The 26,799-nt window shown below is 46.1% G+C and overlaps 2 protein-coding genes across 8 annotated transcripts in view; one reads left to right on the forward strand and one right to left on the reverse strand.

Moving 5' to 3' along the window:
• LOC110401855 (basic proline-rich protein-like) lies at positions 6,714-8,320 on the reverse strand. The gene is made up of 2 exons (XM_021403373.1): positions 7,711-8,320; positions 6,714-7,372 (listed from the first exon to the last, which is right to left on the reverse strand). Exons 1-2 carry the CDS (start codon positions 8,318-8,320, stop codon positions 7,155-7,157), a joined length of 828 nt encoding a protein of 275 aa, XP_021259048.1. The 3' UTR covers positions 6,714-7,154.
• Positions 7,936-26,799, forward strand: part of CEP170B (centrosomal protein 170B) — a 56,588-nt gene continuing 37,724 nt past the window's right edge. For 6 of the 7 annotated variants that reach the window (XM_021401364.1, XM_021401366.1, XM_021401368.1 and 3 more), the window contains exons 1-5: positions 7,936-8,017; positions 8,484-8,633; positions 9,282-9,417; positions 22,051-22,140; positions 25,097-25,175. In XM_021401364.1, coding sequence (XP_021257039.1) covers positions 9,313-9,417; positions 22,051-22,140; positions 25,097-25,175 — 274 coding nt within the window. In that variant the 5' untranslated portion in view covers positions 7,936-8,017; positions 8,484-8,633; positions 9,282-9,312. The remainder of the gene's footprint in view (positions 8,018-8,483; positions 8,634-9,281; positions 9,418-22,050; positions 22,141-25,096; positions 25,176-26,799) is intronic. The other variant, XM_021401365.1, reaches the window with a different exon arrangement.

A 26,799-nucleotide genomic window follows, 5' to 3' on the forward strand; every position in this document is an offset into this window, starting at 1 on the left:
AGGGATTTGATCTTCATCTTTTCCAGGTGTTCATTAGGTTCTGTTGAATGACAATTCGTACCATAGCAGTGCTGAGCTCAGTGCTTAGTGCAATGTATACAGTCCAGTCTCAATGTACACCACTTGGAGGAGGACTTCTTCATGACATCTCTCTGCTGTGTTGGCTCCTCTAATCTCCACCATGAGTTGGAGCTGATGGATATGCAAACCTAGGCACTGAGAAACACCTAATGTTAAAATGTAGAGTGGAGAAGATAACTCTTGAGAGTGAATGAGAAATTAAGACAGTGCAGAGCTAATGAATGTCTCTGTATTTAAATTCAACTCACGGTGAGTGGGTGGAAAGCTCAAGGACATTTCTTCAAGATCCCAAGAGGAGAAATTTGGCCTACAGCAGCTAGGGGCAAGACAAAACACAGCTAGACAAGACGGAGAGAGGAGGTGGTGTGCCGTGGAGAAGGCTCTGCCCTGTAATGTGGTGCAAAAGGATTGGATACAGCCTCCTTAGTGAGATTTAGCACCATAATCCATTCCCATTTTTAAGTACTTGGCTGTTAGGCATGTGTGACCAGCAGGGATTGATGATAAATTTGCTGTTTTTCCCCAGAGGCACTGTTTGCTGGTGTTCCACCTGCCTCCTTTTCACTCTGGAACTCTCAAACTGATGCTACAAAAAAGCATGAATCAGAGAAAAAAATCTGCACAAATCTGCTCCACTCCAGGGAAAAGAAGCAGCAGTTTGGAGATGGCCGCACTCTTCTCTGGGAGCTTCTAGACCCTCCAATATGAGACCTGGCCAGTGAGGTACAACACGGCCTTGCCTGTCGTAGCCAGATTCAACCAGCTGAGAGCTGTTTCTCCTAATTTTTTTTCCTGAAGAAAATGCAACTCATCCCTAACACACCGATACTAACAATGGCAGTCAGATGGTGCTGTTATCTCCTGATGGGGACCCACGCACGCCATGTGATAGGTATTGAAAAAGCACAGACAGACGGCAATGTGGTACCTCTGGTTCTTGTTCAGGGGTCACTTTGCCTTCCTCAGCCCATCATTTCACCTATCCACAAGTTGTTTTCAGGACTTAGCTTTCCCATGATGAAAAAAGCCTGGAACTTGCACTCTTGTGTCATCTAGACTGGCTTGGACGCACTGAAATGATACCACAATCTGTGCCCAGCTTACCTTAGCTTGTGTCAGTAGGAATTGCTCTGTTTGCCTGAAGCAGATGGAGCTTGTGCTGATAAAACCTTTGGTGAAAAGGACAGTCCTGAGCATGTGCATGCAGTTAGCTGGCACAAATACTTTGCAGGGTTTTAAGGTGATTCAATGAATGTGGAGCACACGGGAGTTCATGCACCTGCTGACTAAAGAAGATTATCCCAAAGTATCCTGAATCTTTTAAGAATCTGCAAGTAATCAGTCCGCTGCTCCTACATTGTGAAAATACTGCTCTGCTGGTCTCCTTCTGGTGACTTTTACACTCCTATGGTGCTGCTAATCCAACTGTTTCCCCCAAAGAAATAAATATAATTCTGATGACTTCTTTTAAAATGCTTGGCAAGCACATAAATCTCCAGCTGATGGCTTGTATGCTATAAATAATTAAAGCTGCCCCTCCTGTTGACCCCGTGGAAGCAGGCTGGCTCGTCCTGACACTGGTGACCTTTTCATCCATATTCATATCATTCCCCACCGATCTCAAGTGACGGAAGCACAGTGCTGAAGATCAGTACAGCAGGATATGGTTTTAACTTCTACCAGACAGAGAATGGGTGAATCTCCAAGTAAATAATTCTCTGTAGGGCAATAAATTAAGAAGCTGCTCTCCCTGTAAGGCCTTCAACTCTGCAGTGGATTTTACTGTAGAGATGTTCTTCAATTTAGAAGAATTGTGATATTTTCTTTCATGTACGTTAGATATTCCATCAAAGCTTTCCATCTTACAGGCAAAAACTATAGAGCAATAGAATTCAACAAACCAGTAAAAGAGTTTCAAGCAGAACTGACGTTTTCATTAAGCATGAATGGTGCAATCTAGTATCCGTCAGAAGAGCAAACACTTCTTGCTACAGAGTCCTCTAGAGGAGCAGTAATCTATTGTAACCTAAAAATCTCCCTTCTTCATTTGCCTTATTTATAAAGCCAGCAAAGAAATGTCAACAATCCTGGATTTCCTGTGTAATACATTACTTTGATAAAAATGTATAGGAGCATTTTCTCTTTTTTCATGAGGTCTCATTCACCTGATGCGTACTTTCTAAGTCTGGTCCCTCTGGCAAGGAAGAAATCTGTGCAGTTCACGAATCAGTGAGCTCCTGCTGAATGACAGTCTCAGTTTTCCTTAAACTGTTGCTTAAATTCGAATCAGGATTTTCATCCCCTTCATAAATATCAGTCAAATGACCTCCATGAGCTAAATATCAAGATTTCCCTAGAAAGGATGTTCCTGATATTTATCCACATGGTGAAGTGCCATAAAGCATCTTCTGAGCAAGCAGACTCCAGGGACACAGCAGTAGAGGATTATCTGCATGAAACAGACTCTACCACGGATGAGCTGTCAAAGTAAAGCCCAGGCTGGGTCTGAAAACGTGCAAGTGCATGAGTGGAGTAGTAGGGGAAATGGAAGAAAAAGAAAAGCAATGGTTCTGGAGCAAAACTGCTTAAGGAAATCTTGCATCTATGGTATTCAACCAAATATTCTTGACTTACTGTTATAATCAAAATCACAGAGGAACAGGAGAAGGAATCTGCTCATCTTTTGGAGGGCAAAATACAGCCTCCTGGCCATGTGTGCTGCATTGCATTCTTCCGGCCACCTAAAGCCATTTTTCTGTTTAAAGATGCTTGCAACCTTTGACATAACAAGTATGCACATACAGGAATAATAATTGAATGAATATGAGAAAAGCAACTGAAGTAGAGACGATCTCAAGCTGCCCATTGTTCCCATTCTCCCACACAGGAATCCTCAAAACCCTGCTGCTTCCCTTATGAAACCAATCAGCTTTCCCTGAGAAGCAATTTCTTTAAATGTGACATCAAAATAGCTCAGACTTGCCATAAGATGATTCCTATTTAAGATGCCACACCACACAGCCATGAATCATCTGACCTAATCTCATCAGGCAGCACGACACCTTCATTGCTGAGCTTTCACTAATTAAAAATGCCAAATATAAGATCACTTAAGCATATGCTTTAAGTCTTTCGATAAAGTTTTATATCGCACAAATCCTAGATGAGACGTTCTGACAACGCTCACTCTCTACCAGCTCCACTCTTTTATTGCACTGATATTTCTTCTTGGCCCCCCGACTCGAGTTACGACGGTCGTAAATTGAACATTGCTCTATGATTTAAGCTATATAATAAAAATAAAATAATTTCTGTGGCATAGTGGGGGAATAAAACAGGATGACTAGAGAAGGCCATACTGCACATTATGAAAAGAAGTGATAATCCATATAGAGTTTTATTTTAGTAAATTCCACTGTACTAAAAGTAAATGTCATGTTGGTACTTGAGACTATGCTGTGGGTGAAGAAATACAGGAAAAGCTCTCCAGCTGGTAAAAAGCAAGCAAGCCAAAGTGAAGCCATTTTGAGCAATACTACTATGCTCCTGCTAAAAATCTGCCTCTACAGCTCTTTAATAAATGAATTAAAAACATTAGTGTTGTAAAAATCCATACTTCAGAAGCGTTCAAACGAGAGGTCTGTCCCAGTCAGACTGTATCTCTGCAAACATTTGTCCAAGTGAATAACTGTACACATGAATGGTGCCATTGTCTTCCAGTTGACTGGGCAGCACTGCAGCCTGTTGCTGGCTGCACAGAAGAAGGGAATGTTGGCAAACAGCACAACTAATACATTTGGCAGAGTGAAAGATTGATACTTAGAAAGGAGGAACAGAATTGCTTTGCTCTTGCTGATACGAATCAGGATTCAGCTACGTTGTTACGCCAGCGTTACTAAATGGAAGATAAACATCCATGTGCTGACAAATACCTTGCAATTAAAAGATCAACCAATCAGAAATAAACAAAAAAAGAATCAAGGCGAAGACTTTCAAAATGACACTTAAAAGCACATATTCAGAAGGTAGATGGTTTGAAAAGCACATATTCAGAAGGTAGATGATTTGCATTCTGTGGTGAACCAGCTCAGGCTGATAATCAGAATTAGTGATGAAAGGCATTGGTCCTAAGGCCTATAGGAAGGGCCCAATCCTGCTCTCTCTGTTGGCAGGCAATAGCACCATTTGCTGCATGAAGGACATAGGTTCAGAGCTGCTTTGTCCTCTTGCAGAAGTCCACAGATCTTTGCTGCTGGCACTGAAAACGAGAATGGAAATTCTGGTCCAGAGGGAGAATGCTGCAAGTGTGGAGCAGGAGCACATCCAGCTCCCTGCAGCAGGGCCTGAAGAACTGGCCTTGCTGCAGTTTTTGCTTTCTGGGATAGAAAGTCATCACATGGGAGCAGAAATCTTCTGAGTGAGGAAGAGCATTAAGGAAGCCTGTGTGACCTACTTGTGAACCCTTCCTGATGCATCTCAAGTAAGTTAGTGAAGAGCAAATGAAATAATCCTACGGAACCGTGCCCGATGACTCCTTCTGCAGTGCTTTTGATGCAAAGCAGCTGGGCATTCACAAGCTGTACACATGCCTGTGAACGTATGTGCATGCAACTGTGTGTACCTGATTTCAGGCAGCATGTGATGGGTTCCTCAGGCAGAGCTCCCCCAGCAATCCTTACATCTTTACTTACAAGCTAACCACCATGTGAGTATCTAAGCAATAATATTTTTTTCTTTCACTTATCCTATTCGTAATGAAAATTGCCATTCTGGGAGGAATCTGCATGGTGTATCTGCATCAGGCTATGATCAGCTCGGAACAAAAGCCTCTTCTGCAGCAAGACGCAGCAAGATGCTTCATGTTTGGGAACTCTGTCAAGTCTCCCCTTACATCAGAACCTGGCAGAAAGAGCCTGATCTAATTCAGCTCCTTTGGGAGTGGCAGGATCTTTGTTTTGAAGTAGGGAGCTATAGTTGTTCTGGTCCAAGCCACAGTAACCATGGGCTCAGAGAGTCAAACAAAAGATACTCTGGTAAAGAAGATGATCTTTGTATTCAGTTTCAATAGCTCCGGATACAGAAAACTGGCTTTCCAAGAGGCCTATGACCCACTGTTATTCTTTTGGTAGACATTTTATCTCACTTTCCCTCTCCTTGTTTACTGGGAATACGAGCCAAAGCTTTGAGACAGGAACTGCTCCTTACTCTGCACCTGCACAATGTACAGTACAATGAACCTCCTGGAACTTGGGTTGTGCAGGTTCATACAGCCACAGGCATGCCCCTTGTAGCTGAAGGTGACTGCTGTAGACTAATGTAGAGATTTGCATGATAAACACCACCTGTTGCAAACACAGGCTACACTATGCTGCTGCTGTATCCAACTTCTCGAGGTCTTTCCTTCTCCCTGCATGCCTGGGTGGCTGCCTCACTGCCCTGCGGCAGTACACGTTTCCCCAGTGAAACCGGAGGCGGACTGGGCCCATGGACTGATGAGGTCAGAACAGGGGCATTTTAATTGCTTAAGTGGTGTTCCCCACTGTTTAGAGAATAGGGCTGAAAGCACTATAATACTGATGGCTGGAGAATGTTTAAAACAGGCAATATACCTGAATGGGAACTTCTGGATTTCACGTTCACTGTGCAACTTAGCCCAGTCCTGCCCCGTGCATGATACTTGGGCTATCCCATACTCAAGCATTCTCAACACTTGCCACCCCTTAGCTTCACTTTCAATGTATCCTCTGTATTTTCCCCTCTTCACAGTCTTTCTTCCATGCAAACGTTTTCTCCTTGAAACTCCCCTCCCACTCACCCATGCTCTTCTTTCTCTCTCTCTTCTTCAAATATATCCTTCCTGAGTTGTAGCTGTGCTAATCTGTCCCACTGAGAAAACCAGAGGTGGTTTTAAGGAAACTACTTACTAGCATCATGCTTCCAAAGGCAATTGTGTTTGGTGAGCTCTTGGCGTCAACTAGGTCAGCTCACATGTTGCAAAGGCTGCCAGCAGAATTTGTTCCAGTGGGAAAAAAAGTGAAAAAGTAAAGAAGCAACAGCTTCTCCTTCCCACAGATGCACTCTCTCAGATGGGATTTAAAGACGACGATGCAGCGCCATGCTATTCTGCCCCCAGTACCCATGTGCTAGTTTGGGAATTGTGAAGAAAGAAGGGAAGATTGCCCTTACTATCTTTTTAATTCCCTCTAGATCACTGGAATGAAATGAGGAGGCTGTAACACAGCATACAGCCAGGCCTAGTGCATTGGCCTAAACTGCATCTTCAATCAGGTCAGAAAACACGTGGGACTATTTTTCTTCCCTATAAATAGTGAAGTACTGGCTGCTCAGATAAATACACGTGTATTGGCTAAACCAAGCTTAAAGAGGAACTAAAGCAATCACTAACCTTTTTATAGTAACTTATAGCAAACATTTGCCTAGATGGCAGGCTTGTATAAAGAAGTAAATTATTTTGCCTCCTTATAGCTGTATAGAGCTGTTCTATGGATAGGCTGATAGAACAGCATCTCTAGATGTAGTTCAGAGAGAAGTGAAAAATATTTATAAAATCCTAAACTACAGGTCAGTTGAATCAATAATAAGATATGACTCAACAACAGGACGACATGGAAAACAGGAGGAAGTCTGCTTTTATTTATAAAGGATTTACATCAGTTTATGCCAAAGCTCAATGCAAAAAGCCTTTAAAATGGCCCAGAAGTGACCACTGCTCACCCTGCCCTCCTGCCTGGCACCCCAGGGATGCAGAGAGCAGCAAGGCATGGTGTGGTGCTCCTCTGCAAGGAGATAGCAGGAGTGCTCCAATAAAATACAAACGCTGCAATCTCAACCAGATTTTAGACCTTTGAAGATAATCACACCTAGAAGTCACCCCCTGGGCAAGATGTATTTGCCAGAGAAGAACTCAAATGTTGATTAAAGAAGGCAATAATACTAGTCATTAAATAATAATGAAGTCCTACTGCTCTTAAGAAAGAGGAGGGAGGTGTTCCTAACTCCCTCCTGCTGTTGCTCATTTCACCCTTCCTGCTGCTGTTTCTAGAGGATTGGTCCTACTGCTGTCCATGAGGAGCAAGTCCATGGGGGGATAATGCGTACCACAGAATCATAGGATTGCAGAGCACCCTGAGCTGGAAGGGACCCACAAGCATTGTCCAGCCCGACTCCTGGCTCCACTCAGGACCATGCACCGGACCTACGGTTTCCACGTAATCAGATGTTGCTGAGTCAAAATTCTGGAAGACAGCATTGAAGCCACCAAGGGAACATCCTGCAGGTGACCGAGAAGTTGTATTTAGAACATAAATGCAAAGACATCTCTTTTGGCTGGAAGGTAAGCCTGGGGAAGTATTGCTATAATCACGTCATCTTTGTATGTTCTTTAGCAGCCCGTGCCAGCTGGAGACAGCCAATGCGTGGCTCTTGCTGCTTCCAGCCCCACTCACTGCTGCTGGAGCCAAGGGCACCTTTGATAAAACCCATCCGCATTAGGAACCAGTCGCATCCATTATCACGATACTCAGCTTTCCTTTGAGCCGGGGGGGAGGGGGAATAAAAAAGTGGTTATCGCTCTTCACACGTGGAGCTCTTCAGTAATTTTCTGGTTACCTGGCCTGCAAGGGAACCCGCTGGAGAATGAGGGAGGAAGGACTGGCGGTGGGGCGGGTAGACTGACGCACACCGGAGAGCTTCGGGACAGGAGGGCCACGGCGCCGCGGCTCTCGCCGAGAACGAGGCCTCGGGGCCTGGAGCCGCGGAGGGGGGAAGGCGGGCGCGGCCCGGCCCGGCCGCTGGGGCCGCCTCCTGACGTCGGGAACCTGCCGTGCGCGGGGCGGGGCGGGCGCCGGGAGCGGGCGGGCAGAGCCGGCTGCGGGGCGCGGCGCCCGGCCTGTCCCCGCGCCCAGGGCCGGAGCAGGTAGGGCGGCGGGCGGCTCCCCCGGCGGGAGGGTGCGGGGCCGGGGTGAGGCCGGGCCGCGCAGACAAAGGGCCAGGCCCGGCCCGCGGGGGGCTCCGCGCTGCACCTGGGGCCGAGCTCTGCTCCCCGCCGCTGCTTGGCGGCCCGCACGGCTCCTCCCCAGGCGCTCGGGCCCGGCCGGGGCCGCGGGGAGGGAGCGGGGGCCGCCCCAGGTGCGTGGCCGGGCCGCGGGGGCGAAGCGCCCGGATTCGCAGCGCCGGGAGCCGCGCACGGATGCGGCGTCGCGGAGCCGCCCGGCAGCATCTATCCCTCTCCGTCTGCTCTGTGCCGAGGGGCCGCCCTGCCCCGCTGCGTGGGCACGGGAGACCCAGCCCGGCTCCTACATGCGCCGGGAAACGCAATTTCGGTCTCGGGAAAGAAGAGGAGAAGATGCCCTGACGCGTGCTGCTTTTTCTTCTTCCTTCAGGCAGAGAAAAGAGAGGAAAATGCGACATTGCGGGAGAGCGAGGAGGAGAGGCAGCGGGGCTGCGCTCCGTGCTGCCGGCCTGTAGCAGCGACAACAAACAGGTGTGGCTTGGCGCTCCTGAGAAGTGCCGCACGCCGCTTCCCCCCCCGGGTGAGAGCTGCCTCTTTGCCATCTCTCCTGGAAAGGAGATGCCGCATTCCTCCGGTGGGAATTGCAGCCTGTGTTTCCTGTCCAGTGGTAGCACTTTTATCAGCTCGTGCAAAGGGAGGAAGGGTTTGTGGGCTCCCAGCTTATCTGTGTGGAAGTGGGATGAGCATTAAGGAGGCTCTTCTCCTCCCAGTGCCACTGTCACTGCTCCTGGGAGTCTGCTGTGGAGCCTGGCTATGTCATCGTCCTGGTGCTCTGGCCCAGGTCTGGGAGGATGGAGAAGCATGAGCTGTGCTTTGTGTGCAGTGAGTTGCTAACTACCAGGAAATGTTTTGGAAAGATTTTTTTTTTTTAAACCTATATTCTGGTATTTCAGTGGTTGGATTCAGCTGCATATTTCGTCTTTGAAATCCCTTGCTCAGCCTTACTTTGCTGTGGGAATATGTCCAGGGCTGCAGAGCAGTGGCTTCTACCAGCGGCATGTGGGATGCGTGCTTCAGCACTGCTTGTGGCCTCAAAAAAATTAATGCAAACGCAGGTTGCAGGCAGCCACGTTGGGTCGCATGGCTCAGGAAAATTTGGGAACTGTAGATGTGTTCTTCTGTACTTCAGTGGTAGCTCACTATGTGTTCCTCTTTTTTTTGTGGCTAGGATGTGTGAAGATTAAGTGCCAAGCGCCAAAATGAGCGTGACTTCGTGGTTCTTGGTGAGCAGCACTGGCATTCGCCATCGGCTCCCTAGGGAGATGATATTTGTTGGCAGAGATGACTGTGAACTGATGCTCCAGGTAATGTGCCTTTACTACTGTCTTTAGAAGGTGCAGAAGATGTAATGCTGTGTGCTTTATTCAAATGACATCTTTTAAGATATACTTTTATGTTGAGTTTGTAGTTCCCATGAAGAGCTTGTATGTTCATGAAAGTGCAAGTGAGGCTTCTTTCAAACAGCTCTGTCATCAGATGGATGACAGATAGGAGCTGGTAGATTAATCACATCGAACAGATTAACTGTCTTGATGCAACAGAAGTAGTAAGCAACGACATACCACTCTGTCCTGATCTGCAAGTGATTAAATTGCTGGGTTTTGTAGCATGTGATTTGGAGGGGAGCAGGGTGTTTTGTTAGACTGTTTTCCCCATTACTTTAAGTTTGATGATATTTCAGAGCTCGTATCTCTCACTCAGCTGGTTGGTTGACTTGTTTATTAATTTTTATCGTGGTAGGAAATGCTGATCTCTAGCAGAGAAACGCTGGCTATTTTGGCGGGGTGACTAAGGCATTGTCCTCTTGTTCCCAAAGTAATTGTGTTACTCGGGCAAGCTTGCAGCTTGTATTAGTGCTTTCCGTGCAAGCGTGTCTCTTTGCTGGACCCAGTCCAACGTGCCTGAAGTGTTGACTGTGGTCTGATGTTTGACAGCGCAATGTAATGGACGTCACTCCAAATAAATGGAGCTGGAATCTTGCAAAGAGCTTTTGACAGGAGCAGCTTAGCTCAGGACTTTGTAGAAGCTCACAATTAAATTAGTATTTCTGTTAGACTCGTGCATGAATACTTTAAGTGCAAAAGAAGTTTGGTTGCACCTGTCTGTCCCCCTTTTGCCCCTTTACAGAGGTGGCAGAAGATTTTGTTGATAGTCTGTAAAGCCCTCATGCCTGTTGGTGTCAACATATGGGAGCTTCCAGCACAATGGGGCCTCCCTCCCCTGTAAGTAGCTTCCACTGATAACCTGGTCACAGCTATTTCCTAAATGCTTTGCTGACATCCTTCCAGGCAGGCTGTGTTTGTAGCTACTGTATGGATTTTATATGATATGTTAGCAGGAGGTCTGCTTAGGGGATAGAAGTTCTTACTGTACGAGCTGTACTTGGAAAGCAGTTGCTTGTTAAGGTGCTATCTGGCTGTAATAAAATGTTAGTGTCCACAAAAGGAGAGCTTGCAGTATTTGTGCTGCTCTGCTCGCTGGTAGTGAAGGAAATGGCTTTGCTATTCAGTGTGTCAGAGTTTGAAGTGCACTCTGGTTTGACAGCAGATCGTTTGTTTGGGTTTTCCTATGAATCACACAATCTTTTATTTCATTTTTCCATGTCTGACAGGTGAGATGTGTAATGGTGAGACATTTTAAATGTCTTAATGTTTTCTGTAAGTCTGCATTTGCTCAAAAACCTGATGGTTGTGTTCTCTTGTGACTTAAAGGGAAAAAAATGTGCATGGTGACCTTTATTTTCAAAAATGGCCTGAGCTTCAGGATGCCCCTTAATTTAATACTCTGTGAACGTTTTTGAGTTTTCTTTATGGGCCAGAGCTCAACACGCTGAGAATCAGTTCTCAGGCTGTGCAGTCCAACACAAAAGTATCCAAATATCACTCACCATGAAAATCTGCGTCGTATTTCTCTGCTTATTCACGGGGTTAACTGGACAGCATGAACTGTGAAGTTCCCCATACCTCATAGAGTGTTTAATGCTGCTTTACAAGTCTAAACTGGCTTGTTAATGTTGCAAGTGGACTGGCAGCCTTGTGATGCTATAAATTTGTCATGTTCTTCTCTACAAGGTAAATGAATTGGGATTCTTGGAGGAGCCAGCAGTACCAGTGTGAGGAAGGATGCAGTTGCATTTGGGGGCTTGCAGGTGGCGGGAGGAGATTTATCATAAAAGATGTTTCTATTATTTTGCTGGAATGAAGGCTCTGGGTTGTCAGTAAAAGCCAGCTGTTTATGTTCATGGGCTGAATTATATCTGACCCTTTATAAACATATTCGTTGACTGTGTTGAGTAATACAGTTTTTTCTAAGATCACGTGAATGGTCTCATTTTGAACAGCACATCATTTTTTATAGCCGTTTGCTCATAAAGGTGTTTTTCAGAGCTTTCTTGGGCTCCAGCTGACATGACTGTAGTAAGATGTGGGGCAGTAGGGAACTCAAGTGCACTCTTGATATCGAAGCAAAGTTGTGTGTGAGCAGATGGAGGATGAGGTCTAAAAATAGACTTTTTCCCTACTGTGACAGTCCATGTCACAGAATTGTTGTGCAGGTTGGCGCAATTGGTTGTCTTGGGAAAAGCTTAAGGAGCTGGAAGGTCATTGGAGCAGATGGACAGAGCTCTTGTGGCGGTGTAACTGTCATATTTCTCTGGTGCTGGCGCAGAAATTATGTGTTCACTGCACGGTTATTTTGGATATAGGCTTCAAGATGTGGGCACTCAGTACTCCCAAGTGCACTGTTGAGAACAGACTGGCATTGTGTGGGAGGTGGGCTGGATGACCTGGGCACTGTTTTTAATCTCTAAGATTATTTCTGCTTAGTGATTTCATTGTGATATGGTCTGTGGTCCCCTGCTGAGACCTTGTGCATTCAACAGTGCTCCAACGTGCAACACAAGAGATGAGCTCTCCTTTTCTTGAAGATCTTGCAATCTTGCCTTTCTCATCTTACTGTTCTAGGAATGTCTTGTCTTTTGAAGGTTCTTGGCAAAGTTACTTTAAGGTATCTGATCCCTAAACAGCAAAAAATGATGTCTTTGTCACTGAACAATCAAGCCTTAGTTTCACGTGCATTCACTTGTTTCAAATAGGTGCTACATTTGCTTTCTGGTTAACAAAGAGATAAAGAAAACCATAGTCTTCAAGCTTAAAATTAAGTAGATTTGATAGTGGGGAAACAATCTGCCTTGAAATCCTCTATACCTACTAAGAGGATTAGAAATATTGTAAAGATTTTCTCAGCGCTGTAAAGGTCCCTGTAAAAGTAAATGTGAGATTTATATTGGGTTTGAATGTTAATGCATGGAGACAATGCCACGTAGTGTGCTTTGGCATGCACAGTGTTGTTATGTGTAGTCAAGGGCTCCATTCTGCTCTCTTTCTGAAGATCATCACTTGTTTCCTTTTAGGATCTCATTGGCTCCCCTTGGATAAGTCAAAAGGCAGCAAGAGTGTGGGAATTTAAACCTTTGCTAATTTGCGCTAGCAGGTTTTTCATAATGCTTAGTGAAGATGGGAAGTAATTCTCTGAAAATGTTTAATGTTTTCTTTTTTATTTCCTTTTTTTCTCCTGAAAGAAAGAGTTGTATTGATGGTTTGTTGTGGTGTTTTTTTTTTTTGACAATTTAGAGTGAAGTAACTCCCTCCCCCGCTGCATTTTTCATGTGAAATATAATTGCCAGCTTTATCAGCTTTGATCGTTTGCTTAATGTGATGGATATTTACTTGCATTACATAAACGTTTTGCTAATGCAAAGTTTTTGTTTAATCACTGAAACCTTTCCCTCCAGCCCTAAACAAAGCATATTTGACATTTTTGCTAAATGTAAATATTTAATGAAAAGGAGAACAGCATCATGATTTCCCTGCTGTTGTTTAAAAGAGAGGTGTTTATTGGAAAAAGTGAGAAAGGAAAACATTTAAGCGGTGTTCCGTTGCATGTTTCCCTCCCTGTACAGCAGCAGTTGGGCACCTCTTATCCTACGTAGTGTCAGTTTGTACTCCAGCAGACATAAGTGCAGATGGCTTGATGCTTCTGTTTCAGGTGTGGCCTTTGTCCTGCCTGTCAGTTAGGACAGCTTGGCACTTCCTATTATGAACCTCTGCTTTCAGTTGCTTACAACTTTGCTAAACTTTCTAGCTGTTTAAGGTGCAAGTTTATGTTCCAGGCATCTGTTTTAGGCAGAGTATTCTGGAATAGATCAGGCCCCTTCTTCAGTCTTCTCAGAGAATGGGTCTGAGGAAAATGCTGCTTTCTTCATGTAAACTATTTAGAAGTATATTTAACCTGTTCCTTGAAGTTGTTATGCTGCAGACCTGGGGGTGACGTTTTTCAAGAGGGAATCCCCAGGTCAGTGGTGATCGGTTTTCTCATCGATAACCTGAATGTGTTTGGCTGGGTTCCAGGCCTCTGAACAAGGTTGAAGTTCACGTGCAGTCAGTGGGGACAGCTTAGAGACTGTTGTTTTTAGAAATGTTTCATCTGGGAGTGAGGTTAATGAGGTTATGGGCTGGAGGACCGGTTGGGCTAGGTTCAGGGATGCACAAGGCTGATATTTAGCTATTGTGGTCAACGGCTCTATGTCCAGGTGGAGGCCTGTCATGACTGTTGTCCCCCAGAGGTCCATCTTGGGACCAGTGCTCTTCAGCATCTTTATCAATGACATAGACAGTGGTGTTGAGTATACCCCCAGGAAGTTTGCTGATGACACCAAGCTGAGTGGTACAGTTGATACAACAGAAGAAAGGGATGCTATCCAGAAGGCCCTGGACAGGCTTGAAAAGTGGCTCCACATGAACTGAACAAGGTTCAATAAGCAAGGTGTTGCACTTGGGTTGGCGCAGTCCCGGATATGTGTACAGACTAGAGGAAGAGCTCATTGAGAGCAGCCCTGTGGAGAAGAACTTGAGGGTCCTGATGGATGAAAAACTTGACTTGAGTCAATGTTTGCACTTGCTGCCTGGAAGGCCAGGTGCATCCTGGGCTGCATCAAAAGAGGGGTGGCAGCAGCATGAGGGAGGGGTTGTCCCCCTCTACTGAGCTCTTGTGAGGCCCCATCTTGAGTACTGCATCCAGGCCTGGGACCTGGAGAAGAAGGATGCAGAGTTCTTAGAGCGGTCTGGAGGGTCACAAAAATAATCAGAGTTCTGGAGCTCCTCTCCTGTGAAGAAAGGTTGAGAGAGCTGGGCTTGTTCATCCTGGAAAAGAGAAAGCTCAGCGGACACCTCATTGAGGCCTTCCAGTACTTGAAAGAAGCTTATAAGGAGGGGGACTAACTTTTTACATGGCCTAATAGTGATAGGACAAGAAGGAATTGCTTTAACTAAAAGAGGGGGAGATTTAAATTACATGTCATGAAGAAATTCTTTACTCAGAGGGCGGCAAGGCCCTGGCACTGCTGCCTAGAGAGCTGAGGGTGCCACATCCCTGGACATGCTCAAGGCTGGATGGAGGCCCTGGGCAGCCTGAGCTGGTGTGGGGCAACCAGCCCCTGGCAGGGGGTTGGAGCTGGGTGGGCTTTGAGGTCCCTTCCAGCCTAAGTCATTCTTCTTTGTGAGAGCAGCTGCCCTAGATTAGGTCGAGGTGTATCTAGCCCAGTGTCCTAACTGGGGCTGTGGTCAAAGCAGCTCTCAGGAGAGGTGGTGCAGTACTTCGTACAGTTTGTTTCAGTGAGCTAATTGTTGGCTCTTTGGTCATTTTGGTCAGTGGGTTTCTGTTTTATAGTAGCTAGCCAACAGGTTAAGGCTGGGCTGAACAGGTGCAACAAGAAGGTGGCTGTGTGCATACACAGAGGTGGAGCGCAGAGTGGGGAAGCTGCAAGGCTTAGAGCATGGTGAACATAAGGCAGAAGCAGCTCAGTGTGGGAAGTTGGTCATTTCTGTATGTGGTTGGGGAGGAGCATCTCCCTTGGGCCTGAGGTGGGCTTAAAACTTGCTGTTGCTCTGGTGTCAGCAACTAGTGTGGAAGCTACCAGCCAAATATCTGTCATTGGTCCATATGGGGGATCATGTGCTGCTTGTGCTATCAGTTAGTTCAGCTCACAAGCCCCTGCCATAAGTTTGTTCTACTGGCAAATAGAATAAATGTGAACTTGATACTGCTTAAATAGGCATTTTCCTTTTTTTAGTTTGTTTTGGTAAAAAGCTAGGCAATTACAAGCATCCTAGGCATTGAAGGAGCATTCCTATGGCTGCTATGTCAAGTGTTTACAACTGCGGAGCAGTTAGGACGTCCAGTGTGAAGACTACCTGCGTGATCCTGCTTCTGTCCTATGTGCATAGGCATGAAGGTGCAATCTGTTCCTGTGCCATTATCCTGTAGTTTTACCCGTGCAAGATCTGTCCCGTGCTCAACATGCAGAGTGCATGGTGCACTCTGCAAATAACACAGTGTAGTTATGAGCTCTGTGTATATGTGACTAGTAGTTGAATTAAGGCTTCATTGACCTGACGTGTCCTGCCTTCCTTGGGCTGTATTTGATAACACAATGTCTCTCTGATGTAGCTTGATAATCATTTACATAAACAAGTGTGAATAGATGCGGTGTAGTTTGTCTGTGCTGGGAGGAAGCAGGTGGTGTGAACTCAGTAGGTGTCTTACTGATGCTTCTGGGTGAATATGCTGCTGTGCAGAAGCCATATCCTTCCATCACAGAGGTATTTTCTGCACTGGGAGTATCTTCTAGAAGTGATGGGGGACCTCAGGCCTGATGTCCCAGCCTCCCTCCCCAAGGCACAGGGTTGGAGGGGGAAGCTGCGGTCAGGACAGGACTGTGAAGCCAGCATGGCTTCACCAAGGGCAGATCTTGCCTGACCAATCTGGTGGCCTTCTATGATGGAGTGATGGCATTGGTGGATGGGAGAAGGGCGATGGATGTCATCTACCTGGACTTCTCCAAAGCCTTTGACAGGGTACCTCACCACATCCTTTTCTCCAGATTGGAGAGGTATGGATTTGAAGGATGGACTGTTCGGTGGGTTAAGAACTGGTTGGATGGTCGCAGCCAAAGGGTTGTGATTAATGGTTGTGTGTCAGGGTGGAGCCGGTCATGAGTGGTGTCCCCCAAGGCTCAGTCTTGGGACCGGTGCTCTTCAACATTTTATCAGTGACATAGATGATGGAATCGAGTGCACCCTCAGCAAGTTTGCAGATGACACCGAGCTGAGCGGTGCAGTCGATACACTGGAAGGAAGGGAAGCCATCCAGAGGGACCTGGACAGGCTGGAGAAGTGGGACCACGAGAACCTAATGAGGTTCAACAAGGCCAAATGCAGGGTGCTGCACTTGGGCTGGGGGCAATCCCAGGTATTTATACAGACGGGGGAAGAACTCCTTGAGAGCAGCCCTGCAGAGAAGGACTTGGGGGTCCTGGTGGACAAGAAACTGGGCATGAGGCAGCAGTGTGCGCTGGCAGCCTGGAAGGCCAACTATGTTCTGGGCTGCATTAAAAGAGGAGTAGTCAGCGGGGAGAGGGAGGTGGTGGTCCCCCTCTACTCAGGTCTTGTGAGGCCCCATCTGCAGTACTGCGTCCAGGCCTGGGGCCCCCAGTACAAGAAAGACATGGAGCTCTTGGAACGAGTGCAGAGGAGGGCGACCAAGATGATCAGAGGGCTGGAGCACCTCTCCTATGAGGAAAGGTTGAGGGAACTGGGCTTGTTTAGTTTGGAGAAGAGAAGGCTCCAGGGAGACCTCATTGTGGCCTTCCAATACTTGAAGGGAGCATATAAACAGGAGGGTGAAGGATTGTTCATGAGGGTGGATAGCGATAGGACAAGGGGGAATGGTTTTAAACTGAGACGGGGGAGGTTTAGGTTAGATATTTGGAGGAAGTTTTTCACACAGAGGGTGGTGATGCACTGGAACAGGTTGCCCAAGGAGGTTGTGGATGCCCCGTCCCTGGAGGTGTTCAAGGCCAGGCTGGACATGGCTCTGGGCAGCCTGGTCTAGTGGTTGGCAACCCTGCACTCAGCAGGGGGTTTGAGACTAGATGATCTTTGAGGTCCTTTTCAACCCAGGCCATTCTATGATTCTATGACTGTGCATTTGTCTGGAGGGTGTCAGCCAGCACCCGTCTGTCCCTGGTGTTAGAAATTGCAGCGATCCCGAGAGGTTCATCCCTGAGGTGCCACAAAGGAAGGAGGTGTCGTGAAGGCAGAAGGGAAAGGATGTGGCCTTGGGAAGCCTCAGCTTTCTGCTCTGCAGTGCTTCCAGGTGCTGGGTGACAGCTGTGGCGCTTCCAGACATGCTGCTGTTTGGTTCTTGCCTCTCCTGTTGTTTCCTCTTAATGTGGAGTTGATGGGAGGGCTGTGCCCAGTGAGGGGGTGTGTTGTAGGGCTGACAGCACAGCAGGACGGGCAAACCGTGAGGGGAGGTCATTGCTTCCCTGTGGCATAAAGGACAAGAGGGCTTCAAGGAGCTGGAGGGAGGGTTTGTCCCTCCTGGGGGTGGGCAGGGGCAGAGGGGACCCTGTCCATGTCTGGAGCTGACCACAGTCTTGATCCAGACAGTGTTATGTGGCTGTGCTGAAAACATAAAGGCTTGTCTCTCTCACCAGAGGAGCTGCTTGCCCATGCCTCCTGTGTGGCCCTGCAAAATGGAGGGAAGGCAGCACATCTGCAGACTGCACGCTTCCCACCTTGGGTGAGGACTTGAACATGTGCTTTGCTTCTGGAAAGGAACTAGCAACCAAAAACCAATTCAGGCCCAGAATAACGGGTTAAATTGTTATGGAAACTGTGCCATCCTCCAAATCCCTTTGCCAAGCTGTGGGGATTATGGTTTCATTTTCCTGGGGGATTTCTTTCTTTTGTTCAGTGCCTTATTTTTGCATGAATACTCAGGCCCTGGCCCTGCTGCAGATCCTCTACGCAGATCCACGACCTTAGCTAAGCAAAGCTGGCGGCAGGAACCTGCAGCTCAGAAGCTGTAATGTGTTCAGCTCCAGAATAAGGCTGGCTGCACATGCTGAAGAAACATCTGTCTGCTTGTGTGGAATCATGCAGAAGCCAGCACGTGTCCCTGGAAGCGATCAGTCTGCCTTCTGCAGGGACGTCTTGTCTGCAGCCAGCCTGAGACAGGATGAGCATTCACAAATCACAGATATCCTGGAAAAGTACTGAACTGGCCAGTATGCAGAACTCCATGAAACGCATAGCAATGAAAGAGGGAGACCCAGTGTTTACAGCTATCACTAAATGCTATGGGGTTTTACTTTTGAGGAGCAAAAGCCATGTTTCAGGCCAGTGTGCCATGTTATTTTATTCTTGTTTGTTTGACGTTGGCTCTCCCTCTCTTCTTTCTGCAGTGGGGCTCTGGGAGAAGTTTCTATTTCCTTACTGGGATGCTTGTGCAGAGCACATCACTGGCAGAGCTGTAACCTGTTCACTGTGGAAAGTATTCAAGCAAGTGTTTATTGCATGCTGCCACCAGAATGCTGCAGTTATCCTGTGCCAGACGCGCACAACAGACTGTGGGTAGGAACAGGGAAACTGCTCTTGTTTGTTTATTTTATCTCCAACACCACGATGCCTCGCAGCACTGGCAGGGCTGAGGTCCAAATCTCAACCCTGAGCCGTAGGCTTTTGCCCATGGTAATTCTGCTGGGGAAAAAAACAGCATCTGTATCTGCATAGACAGCTGAGCTGCGTCTGCTCACCGACCCTGTGGGGAAATGCAAGCTGTCTCACTGTTTTTTTTCTCCTGCCTTCCTTAGCAGGTCTTGTTTCTGTGTGCATTTTGTTTGGTATCACTGCGGCTCCTGGCTTCACCCTGCATGTCATGCTCGATACATCAGACCCTTCCTCAAACACGATGCTGTTGATCATGTGCTGTTTGGAGCACTCGCAGATGATGTGATGTTTGCTTCTGTGGAGACTCCTGCATATTTGGAAAGCTGCTTTTACTGCTCCTATGCTAAGCAAGGGCCTTTGCTGACCTGATGCGTGCAGTTATGAGAATCACAAGCAGGCTGCTGGCTGCATGCCTGATGGGGACTGATGCAAGGTTTTGGTCCAGATTTGGGACTGGCGGACCAGGAGGTGCTGTTCCAATCTGGTATTTGGAGATAACTCCTATTTAGTGTCATCTTGGAAGAAAGGGTAACTGTAAAATACCTCTGTCTTCAGATACGTGCAGTATGTGCATTTCATCTATGAGGCATTTAAAACACAGGGCATTGTAGGCATTATGCGGGAGAAGCAGGAGAGCCTTACATTAGGAAGTGATTTGAATGTCTGGAAATGCAAACGCTGCATGAGTTCAGCGTAGTAACAAATCAGTCTGTTTTCCCTTCAGAGAAGTATAAATGTTGTTAACCAGAAAAGCTTATGCTGTGTTTTCCCAAGAGTTGTTCTCATTTGCTAATAGGTCTGGTGCTGGGACGTGGTGAGAAGGCTGCGTCCCTCCTCCATGCCACAATCTGAGTGTAGCCTTACTTCTTGCCCCCAGATCACCTGTGCCTAGCAGGAGACCTTCCTTCTCTGCCTTCTTTCCCTGAATCTCATCTGAGGTCCTGTTAGCTTTACTATCCTGTAAATATGTGAAGCCCGAAGTCTTCCGAGTGGAGTTGCAGACCTCTGGGACGTGGTCTGCACCCGTGGGCTGTTCTGTAATGTGCAGACTCTGGTTTCCTAACTTACCTTCTGTGATTCAGAGGTTCATTCATTGGAAACCCTTGGCTTGCTGAGCTGAAGTGACTCCAGCAGGTCTGTTCTGGTGCTCTCATCTGTTGCCTGTGTGGAATGTGGCTAGGCTTTGCTGGGAAGTGGGATTGAGGCATTCATCATCATCAGAGATGATTCTGCTCTTCTCTGAGAACAAAAGCATGATCAGCCTCCGGGCAGCTGCTGTCACTGCAAGAAAGAACAGCTCATGTTGAGTGTGACTGATGTTGAAATAAAGCCACACCTTGGTTCTCAAGAGTGACCTTTGGCAAGTTGCATCAAAATAAATAAGGTGCAATTTTAGTTATTTTAAGTTGAGTTTCCTTGGAGACAGGCCCTTAGGAACTTCTGCTGCCAGTTCTTGTGATGTTCGCTGCTCTAACATAAACAAAACTGAGAAAATTCTCCAAAAAAAAATCCATGAAATTTCACAGGAGTATAAGCTGTATCACACTTTGCTGAGTTCCTAATATGCTTTTTAAAGGGATGCTGAGAAGTTTCAAGACTGTGGGTCAGATACAGCATATCATTGTGACTGCTTTTGCAAAGGCTGTCTTGAACGGAGCTAAAACTTTCATGGAGGATGGGAAATTCTGGCATAAATAGGTCTCATTGGTGACCTCTGCTTTTATGTAGGGGAATGTCATGGTGCTCGAATACATCTCTGCCCTCCGGGTTGACCCTTGTCTGGTTTGGGACCGGGAGTGGCTGTAGTCAGCTGTTGTAAAATACAGCCGTCCAAAGGCTGAGCTAACTTACAGCAGGGTCAGGTCCAGGGCAGACCAAATTTTTAGGAGACAGCTGCTTCCCTGAAGTAAACCCTGTATTTTTATTTTTTTTAATGGCTTGTGATTTGGTGCGAGATAAAATCTGCCTTTATTGTTTGCCTGGACTGACTTTTTGGGGCAGAAGACTTTCAGTCCTTGGAGGGAGGCTAAAGGGTTTGTTCTGCCTTTAAATTCTGTTAATCTTTAAATGAAGGCTGTAAAAAAGCTAAAGCAAACACTGCTACACCAGTTACTCAGCTCTCCTTCCCCTCCCACTGGGGACTGCGATAGCCACCCACAGTATTGGGTTGCTGACGGACATGGGGGTACCTTATGCCTGCCTCTGTGCTGTGCAGGTGCGATGCTTGTGTGTGGTAGTCCTTGGGAAGAAGAAGGTCCTGAAGGTGGTTAAGTTTGTAAGGATAAAGCCTCTGTGTTTTGATCAAGGAATTCCCCTGAAATAGTCTTTGCCTCTGCTTGCCCGCGAGGAAATGGGTAATGGCTTACTGAGAGCAGTGCTGTGGAAACCAGCGTGTTCATGCTTGGGAAGAGGGGAGGACTTACTTTTCAACAAGAGCTTGTTGGTTGGTGCTCAGGGGGAGGGGGTGTGCTCGGTCTGACTGGGCTTCCTGCTGGGGCAGCCTGCCTTGCCCTGGTCTGAGATTCAGGGAGGTTTCTGCAATGCATGCATCTGCTGATGGATTGAGCAGTTCCAGTGACTGGGTCACAGCTACAACACTTATAATATATATAATATACTTCAAAACTCTTCAGAGGCTTGTCTTTAATAATTCTGCCTTGAAACGGTCTGACAGTATTTCTCCTGAAGTGTTGTACTATGTTTTGAAGATAAGATGTTTGTTAATGTGCATTGGGAAGGAGCCACTGGACAAAACTGCTGTCCAGATCAGTGTCCTCAAAGCAAGCTTCACATTTAAATTTTCTAGAGCTGCTTTTTCATCCTCAGTTACCTAACCTCCCTCTAAGCTGGAAAACATCCTAGAGTCTAAATCAACTCCAGCACATGATTCTGGGAACAGTATGCATTGTGAATGAGTTTGGCTTGAACTCAAGAAAATACTTTATCCCTTTGAAAATTAGGAAGAAATCCTTCCAAATATGAAGTCCCTAAGTAGTGAGGCCACCAGCATCAGATGATGGAAATGGAGCTCTTCCAGTTCGCAGTGGATGAGATCCTGCCCCCCAGGCCTTTAATTTGACTGGTTTTGTTTTCAGCGTGTATAGATACAACTTATTGAAATGCTGACATAGCTTTCCATGATATTTTTTTCATGTAAATATTGTATTGTCTTCAGCAAACTGTTTAGAACAACCATGGAAGCTTTAATTGTATTCTTTGGTTATTCATAGATAAAATAATATTTAATCTTTCCTGTTTTCTCCCCCATCGCCCCGTATCAAGTTAGCTGAATGTATAAATGTTGCTGTGATTAACAGTGTCTCTTATAGCTGACTGCTCTCACATTTGTTGTGCTTTCGTTGCCAGTCCCGCAGTGTTGATAAGCAGCATGCTGTAATCAACTATGACAAGGAGAAAGACGAGCACTGGGTGAAGGATCTCGGGAGCTTAAATGGGGTAAGTAGCAAACTCTGGGATAATGGAGGCCAGCACACGGTTCTTAGTCTGCAGGCATTATATGTCCCTCTGCTGCTAGACCTTGTTGGGTTACTCTAGCCATTGGCATAAATTAATCTAAACGTATATAATTATTTGCAAGGCCTGAGACAGAGGTCATGTGGCGTCTCATTTTAGACGAGGAAAGCTTTGGTCAATTAATCTTGTATTTTTTCTTTCCCTTTCTTCTTGGAGCCCTTGCAGAACTCTCCAGCATTCACAAAACTGTAGAGCCTCTTTGAATTTATTTCCTGCTCTTTTCTGTCTCATTTTGGGGATGTTAACATTGAACTGGTGAAGCTGGAGCAGCTGTTCAGCAGAGTGACCTTTAGCAGTTCTGTGGTCAATGTGTGGAGTGATTTATGGGATGATGAGCCATTTAATTTCTTTGGGGAGAAACTATTTAAAACCAGCTCTTTCTGATAATAAAGATTGGTATTTCACCTGTTTTGATTTGTGTTGGGACTTAGAGAAAATGTGAGCCCAGAACAAGAGCTGAGCCTGCCTCAGTTTTAATCCTTGCTCTGACCCTGACTCAGGCAATCATGTTAGGCAGCTTGGTAAGGCTTTGCCTCTGAATTCTGTCATTACTAAATATACTGTGATAGTTAAAGCTGTCCTCATATCATGCATGCCTCTCTTTGGCTGTTTCTACACAGCAGTGGAGCTATTCCTCTTCTGGAGCAAGCCTCAGCTAGGTTCACAGAGCTGTGTTTACAGTAGGAGTTTTAACTGCTGTTATTGTTTTCAGCTTAGAAACAGGAGCTCTCCACCATCACTGCCACAAAAACATGAGACAAACCCAGAAACTTGTACAAAAACTGTGGCTAAAACAGACATTCACCTTTCTGCTTCTTCTGGCATCTGGCTGCAGCTAGAGTGAGTGATAATCCTTCTCAGCCTAATAGCTGAAGGCAGAGAGCCCTGCAGAAATGTCAGTATTTCTGCTAGCTGCTGTGGGCTCTGCCTGGATCCTTGCTTCACAACCTGTGATTAAAAAATAGCTGAAAAATCCTGCTTGCAGAAAGGGAAAGTTCCTGTCGCTGCTTCTCTCTTCACAGGCACCTGAATAAGAATTTACAGCATTTTGGTAATAGACTTATGCTCACAGGAGTGGATTGAAAGCAGTGAGAGCAATGCCAATCTTCTGCAGCTGGTCCAACAGACTTCATTGGAGAAGGTGTTGTGGCCAACTCTGTTTATTTTATGGGAAGTAAATAGGTCCTTAGTTGGTAACTTTCATGTGAACTTTTCTTTAGTTTCAGGGGGAAAGTTAAATTTCTTATGGGAATCTCAATTTTAATTTGATTTTCAGCGTTTGCTTTTATTTTGTATTTATTTTAGACCTTTTCAACAATGCATTATATGACTTCAGGTAATATAGTTCAGGATATTATCAGATTTTTAAAGTTTTGTTTTATTATAATGTTCAGGCAGCTGATTCTGCAGCCTTTGTGTCTTTTGATTTTTGAAGATAGCATTTCTGTCTGCAGTAAGCAGTTTCCTGGAGTTACTGAAGTGCCCATGGACAAATAGGTAACAGCATCAAAATGGATTTTCTGGCAGACTCTTGTTTTGCGGAAAACCCAGCAAATAATTATTTTTGTTCCAGATCTGACTGCTGTGGAATTTTAAACACTAAAAACTTCCATGCAAATAGGAATTGCCTGTCTTTTAACCAGCTTCACTGCTTTTATTCTGAAATTACAGGCCTCTTCCTCAGCTCTTCTCCAAATTGCCAGGAAGCTGGGGGCTGATGCCTGCTGTGTTCCAGCTTCCTGCTCTAGCATTTATTTTTCCCTCTGGTTACCGCTTGGTTTTGCTGTGCGTGTTTGAGTTGGCCAAGGTGAGAAAGCAAAAGGAGAAAACTGTGCCTCGGTGATGAAAGTGTGTCAGTTCATTTTCAAGCATGGTTTTGACTCTTCAAAGCTTAGCTGACATTGCAGTGAGTCTACAGAGACCCAGCAGTGGGCACCAGTTCTGTGAGGCCGGGGTTACTGCCCTGCTGCAAGATCAGGTAACTCTGGGGTCTGCAGCTGCTGGGTGCCTGAGTCCCGCCAGTGTGCTGCTGCAGCTTCTCTTGAGTTCCTGAGTTATTTTTATTTGGCCTGGGTTATTATAAAAGCACACGGGCTCATTGGCGAAAGATGTCTACAAGTGCTTGATTTGTTCCTCCAGTGTTCTGTAAGAATTGTTCCTCACGGTGTCCCCCCAGAGTGCAGGCATCAAAGACATCCGAGGTGTTTGTTCTCTGCTATGAAGCATGTTTTTGCACCTTTACAAGGATAATTCAGTTTCTTCAGGCATCAGCTAACTGTCTGGAGCATAGGAAAAAATGAGCAAGTGCATCTCTTGAGTGAGAGGCCTGTTGTGCTGATAAATGGTGTCTTGGACAGCGTGGCCTCAGATACTACGGCGATTCCACTGAAATACCTGCTTCCCTGTGTGTTTCCATTTCCCTTTCCTTCGTGATAGGCTTTGTTAAATGACCAGGCCTTGGGACTGGCATGAGTCCTGTTTGATATCTGATGGAGAGCTGATTCTAAGCTCAGTAGCTAGGTGAAGAGCTGCTAAAGCTTTTCCAACAATATTCACTGCCCTCACTGGTTGGGAAGGGAGGAGGAGACCCGAGAACACGTAGAGTTCCTGACTTCAGGCACCTCATTTATGTCTTCAGCTCAGGGACTAAAACTTCGTTTGCGCTTGGCAGAAAGGTAAATCTCCCTAGAGGTCCCTCAGAGCATCTGGCTTTGAAGCATAGTTGGCACTCTGACTTGCCCATGGGAGCTCCATGCTGGTGGTCTGCAGGGAGCTGAGCTCTTCGCAGTGCTGAGGTGCACCCTGAGTATGTGCTGTGCCTTCAGCAGATGGATATATACAATGGATCAAAAACCACTCCTGTGCTTCCCTTCTGCAGACATTCGTCAATGATGTGAGGATTCCCGACCAGAAGTACATCACCCTGAAGCTGAATGACGTCATTCGCTTTGGCTATGATATCCTTCCTCTCTGAAGATGTTTTGTGCTGTTCATTGCATGGAAAGATAAATGTGCTAATTGTGGCTAATGACTAAGGGTGTTTGTTTTGCCTCCCACAGCCTTTGGATAGTTCATCAGCTTTTGTTTCCCCACCGTGGACCTGATTCAGAACATGTTAATCGAGATGCCTGCTGCTTCCATTGTCAGTGCAGGGCCTGCTTCAAAGTCCAGTAGTGAGTGGGAAGGTCCCAGTTGAAGGAAGGGTTGTTTTCTTTCTTTTTCATTTGAGATCTCTGAGTGGCATCTGTAGATGGTAAAAGTCTGGGAGCAAACGTGCTTCATATGCTTTTGCAAAAACTAACTTTTTTAAGTCATCATTCATTGCACCCAGCTGCTTGCTTGCAGACAGTTTGCAGGTCTTCAGTGCATTTAGCTCTGGGGGCCTGCAGACAGGCCCTTGACTCTATCAGTTGAAGCTTACCCCTGCAAATTGCTATGCCACAAAATGCAAGAGTTAAGCTCTTTTTAGCAGTAGCAAATGTCACCTCTATTGGGGAATGCCAGGCTGTTGTTACTGCTTTGTTTACAAAGGCACGAGTTCTGCTGGTGTCTGCTAAAATACCTTTACCTTCATCCCTTTCCTTTTTATCCTGACGTGGCTGTTTGGCTGTGGATCAGTAGAAAAAGAGACTGCTTCTGCTACCTTTTTTTAGCATTATCAAAATTATTTTTTAGAATACCACTCTTTTTCAGTTGCTTCTAACTGCCAAACTTAACCCACTCAAGATGGATTATGAAGCCACATCTTCTCCAGGTTTCTTGCTTGCGTTTGTGAGAAACCTTAGGTTAAAACTGCCTGGACACTTTTGAGTGTAGAGGTGGAGGGGGGGGGAGGGGGGGAAGAAGAAAGGTTTGACTGGAAAACTCTTGTGCATTCCTGACCCCAAGGCCACATTCTTGTGCCTTTTGTTGTATCCATGATAAAGCATGTGTGCTTGGCCATGCTGTAGCCCTTGATATACTCCAGACCTTGCTGGAGCCCAGCAGAACCTGCAAGGGAAGGCTAAACCTCTGTTGTGCACTTGCCAGGCTACAGGTACCTCAGTTCTAAGCTGAACGTTGCAGCAGGGATGTGTAAACAGATGTATGTGCAATCCTGGATCTGATGGAAATGAAGGTTTTTTTTTTTTTTTTTTTAGACCTTGAGGTTATCATTTAGTGGCTGTGATACAGGTTTAAACTTTTTATAGAAAGTAATTCTGAGCATTAAGCAGCTGAGTTAAGTGCTTAGTCCTGCAGCCCTTACATGGCTATTCATGTGAAATGAGTGATTGCTTTTATGAATTGTAGAATTTATTGCCTTCAACTGGAAAGCTTTTGAGGATGTAGGTTTTAGACCTGGCTCTTTACTTCAGCATGATTGCTATAGCAGTTAAAGTCTCTTCCTCTCCTTTGCTGCTGTGTTGCCGTGCTTCTTAGCAGTGCTTTCTATGCTGACCATGTTCAGCTCAGTGGCGATGGCAGCGTCTCCCATGGCCTCCAAATCAGCTGCACTCTATTGCATAAGAGCTGTCTTTTTCCATTTACAGCTTCACTCACAGACTGCATGGAGTCTCTGTGCTCTGCCAGTATCTCTTGGTT

Source organism: Numida meleagris, chromosome 6 (genome assembly GCF_002078875.1).
Source record: "Numida meleagris isolate 19003 breed g44 Domestic line chromosome 6, NumMel1.0, whole genome shotgun sequence".
NCBI classification, from domain to species: Eukaryota; Metazoa; Chordata; class Aves; order Galliformes; family Numididae; genus Numida; species Numida meleagris.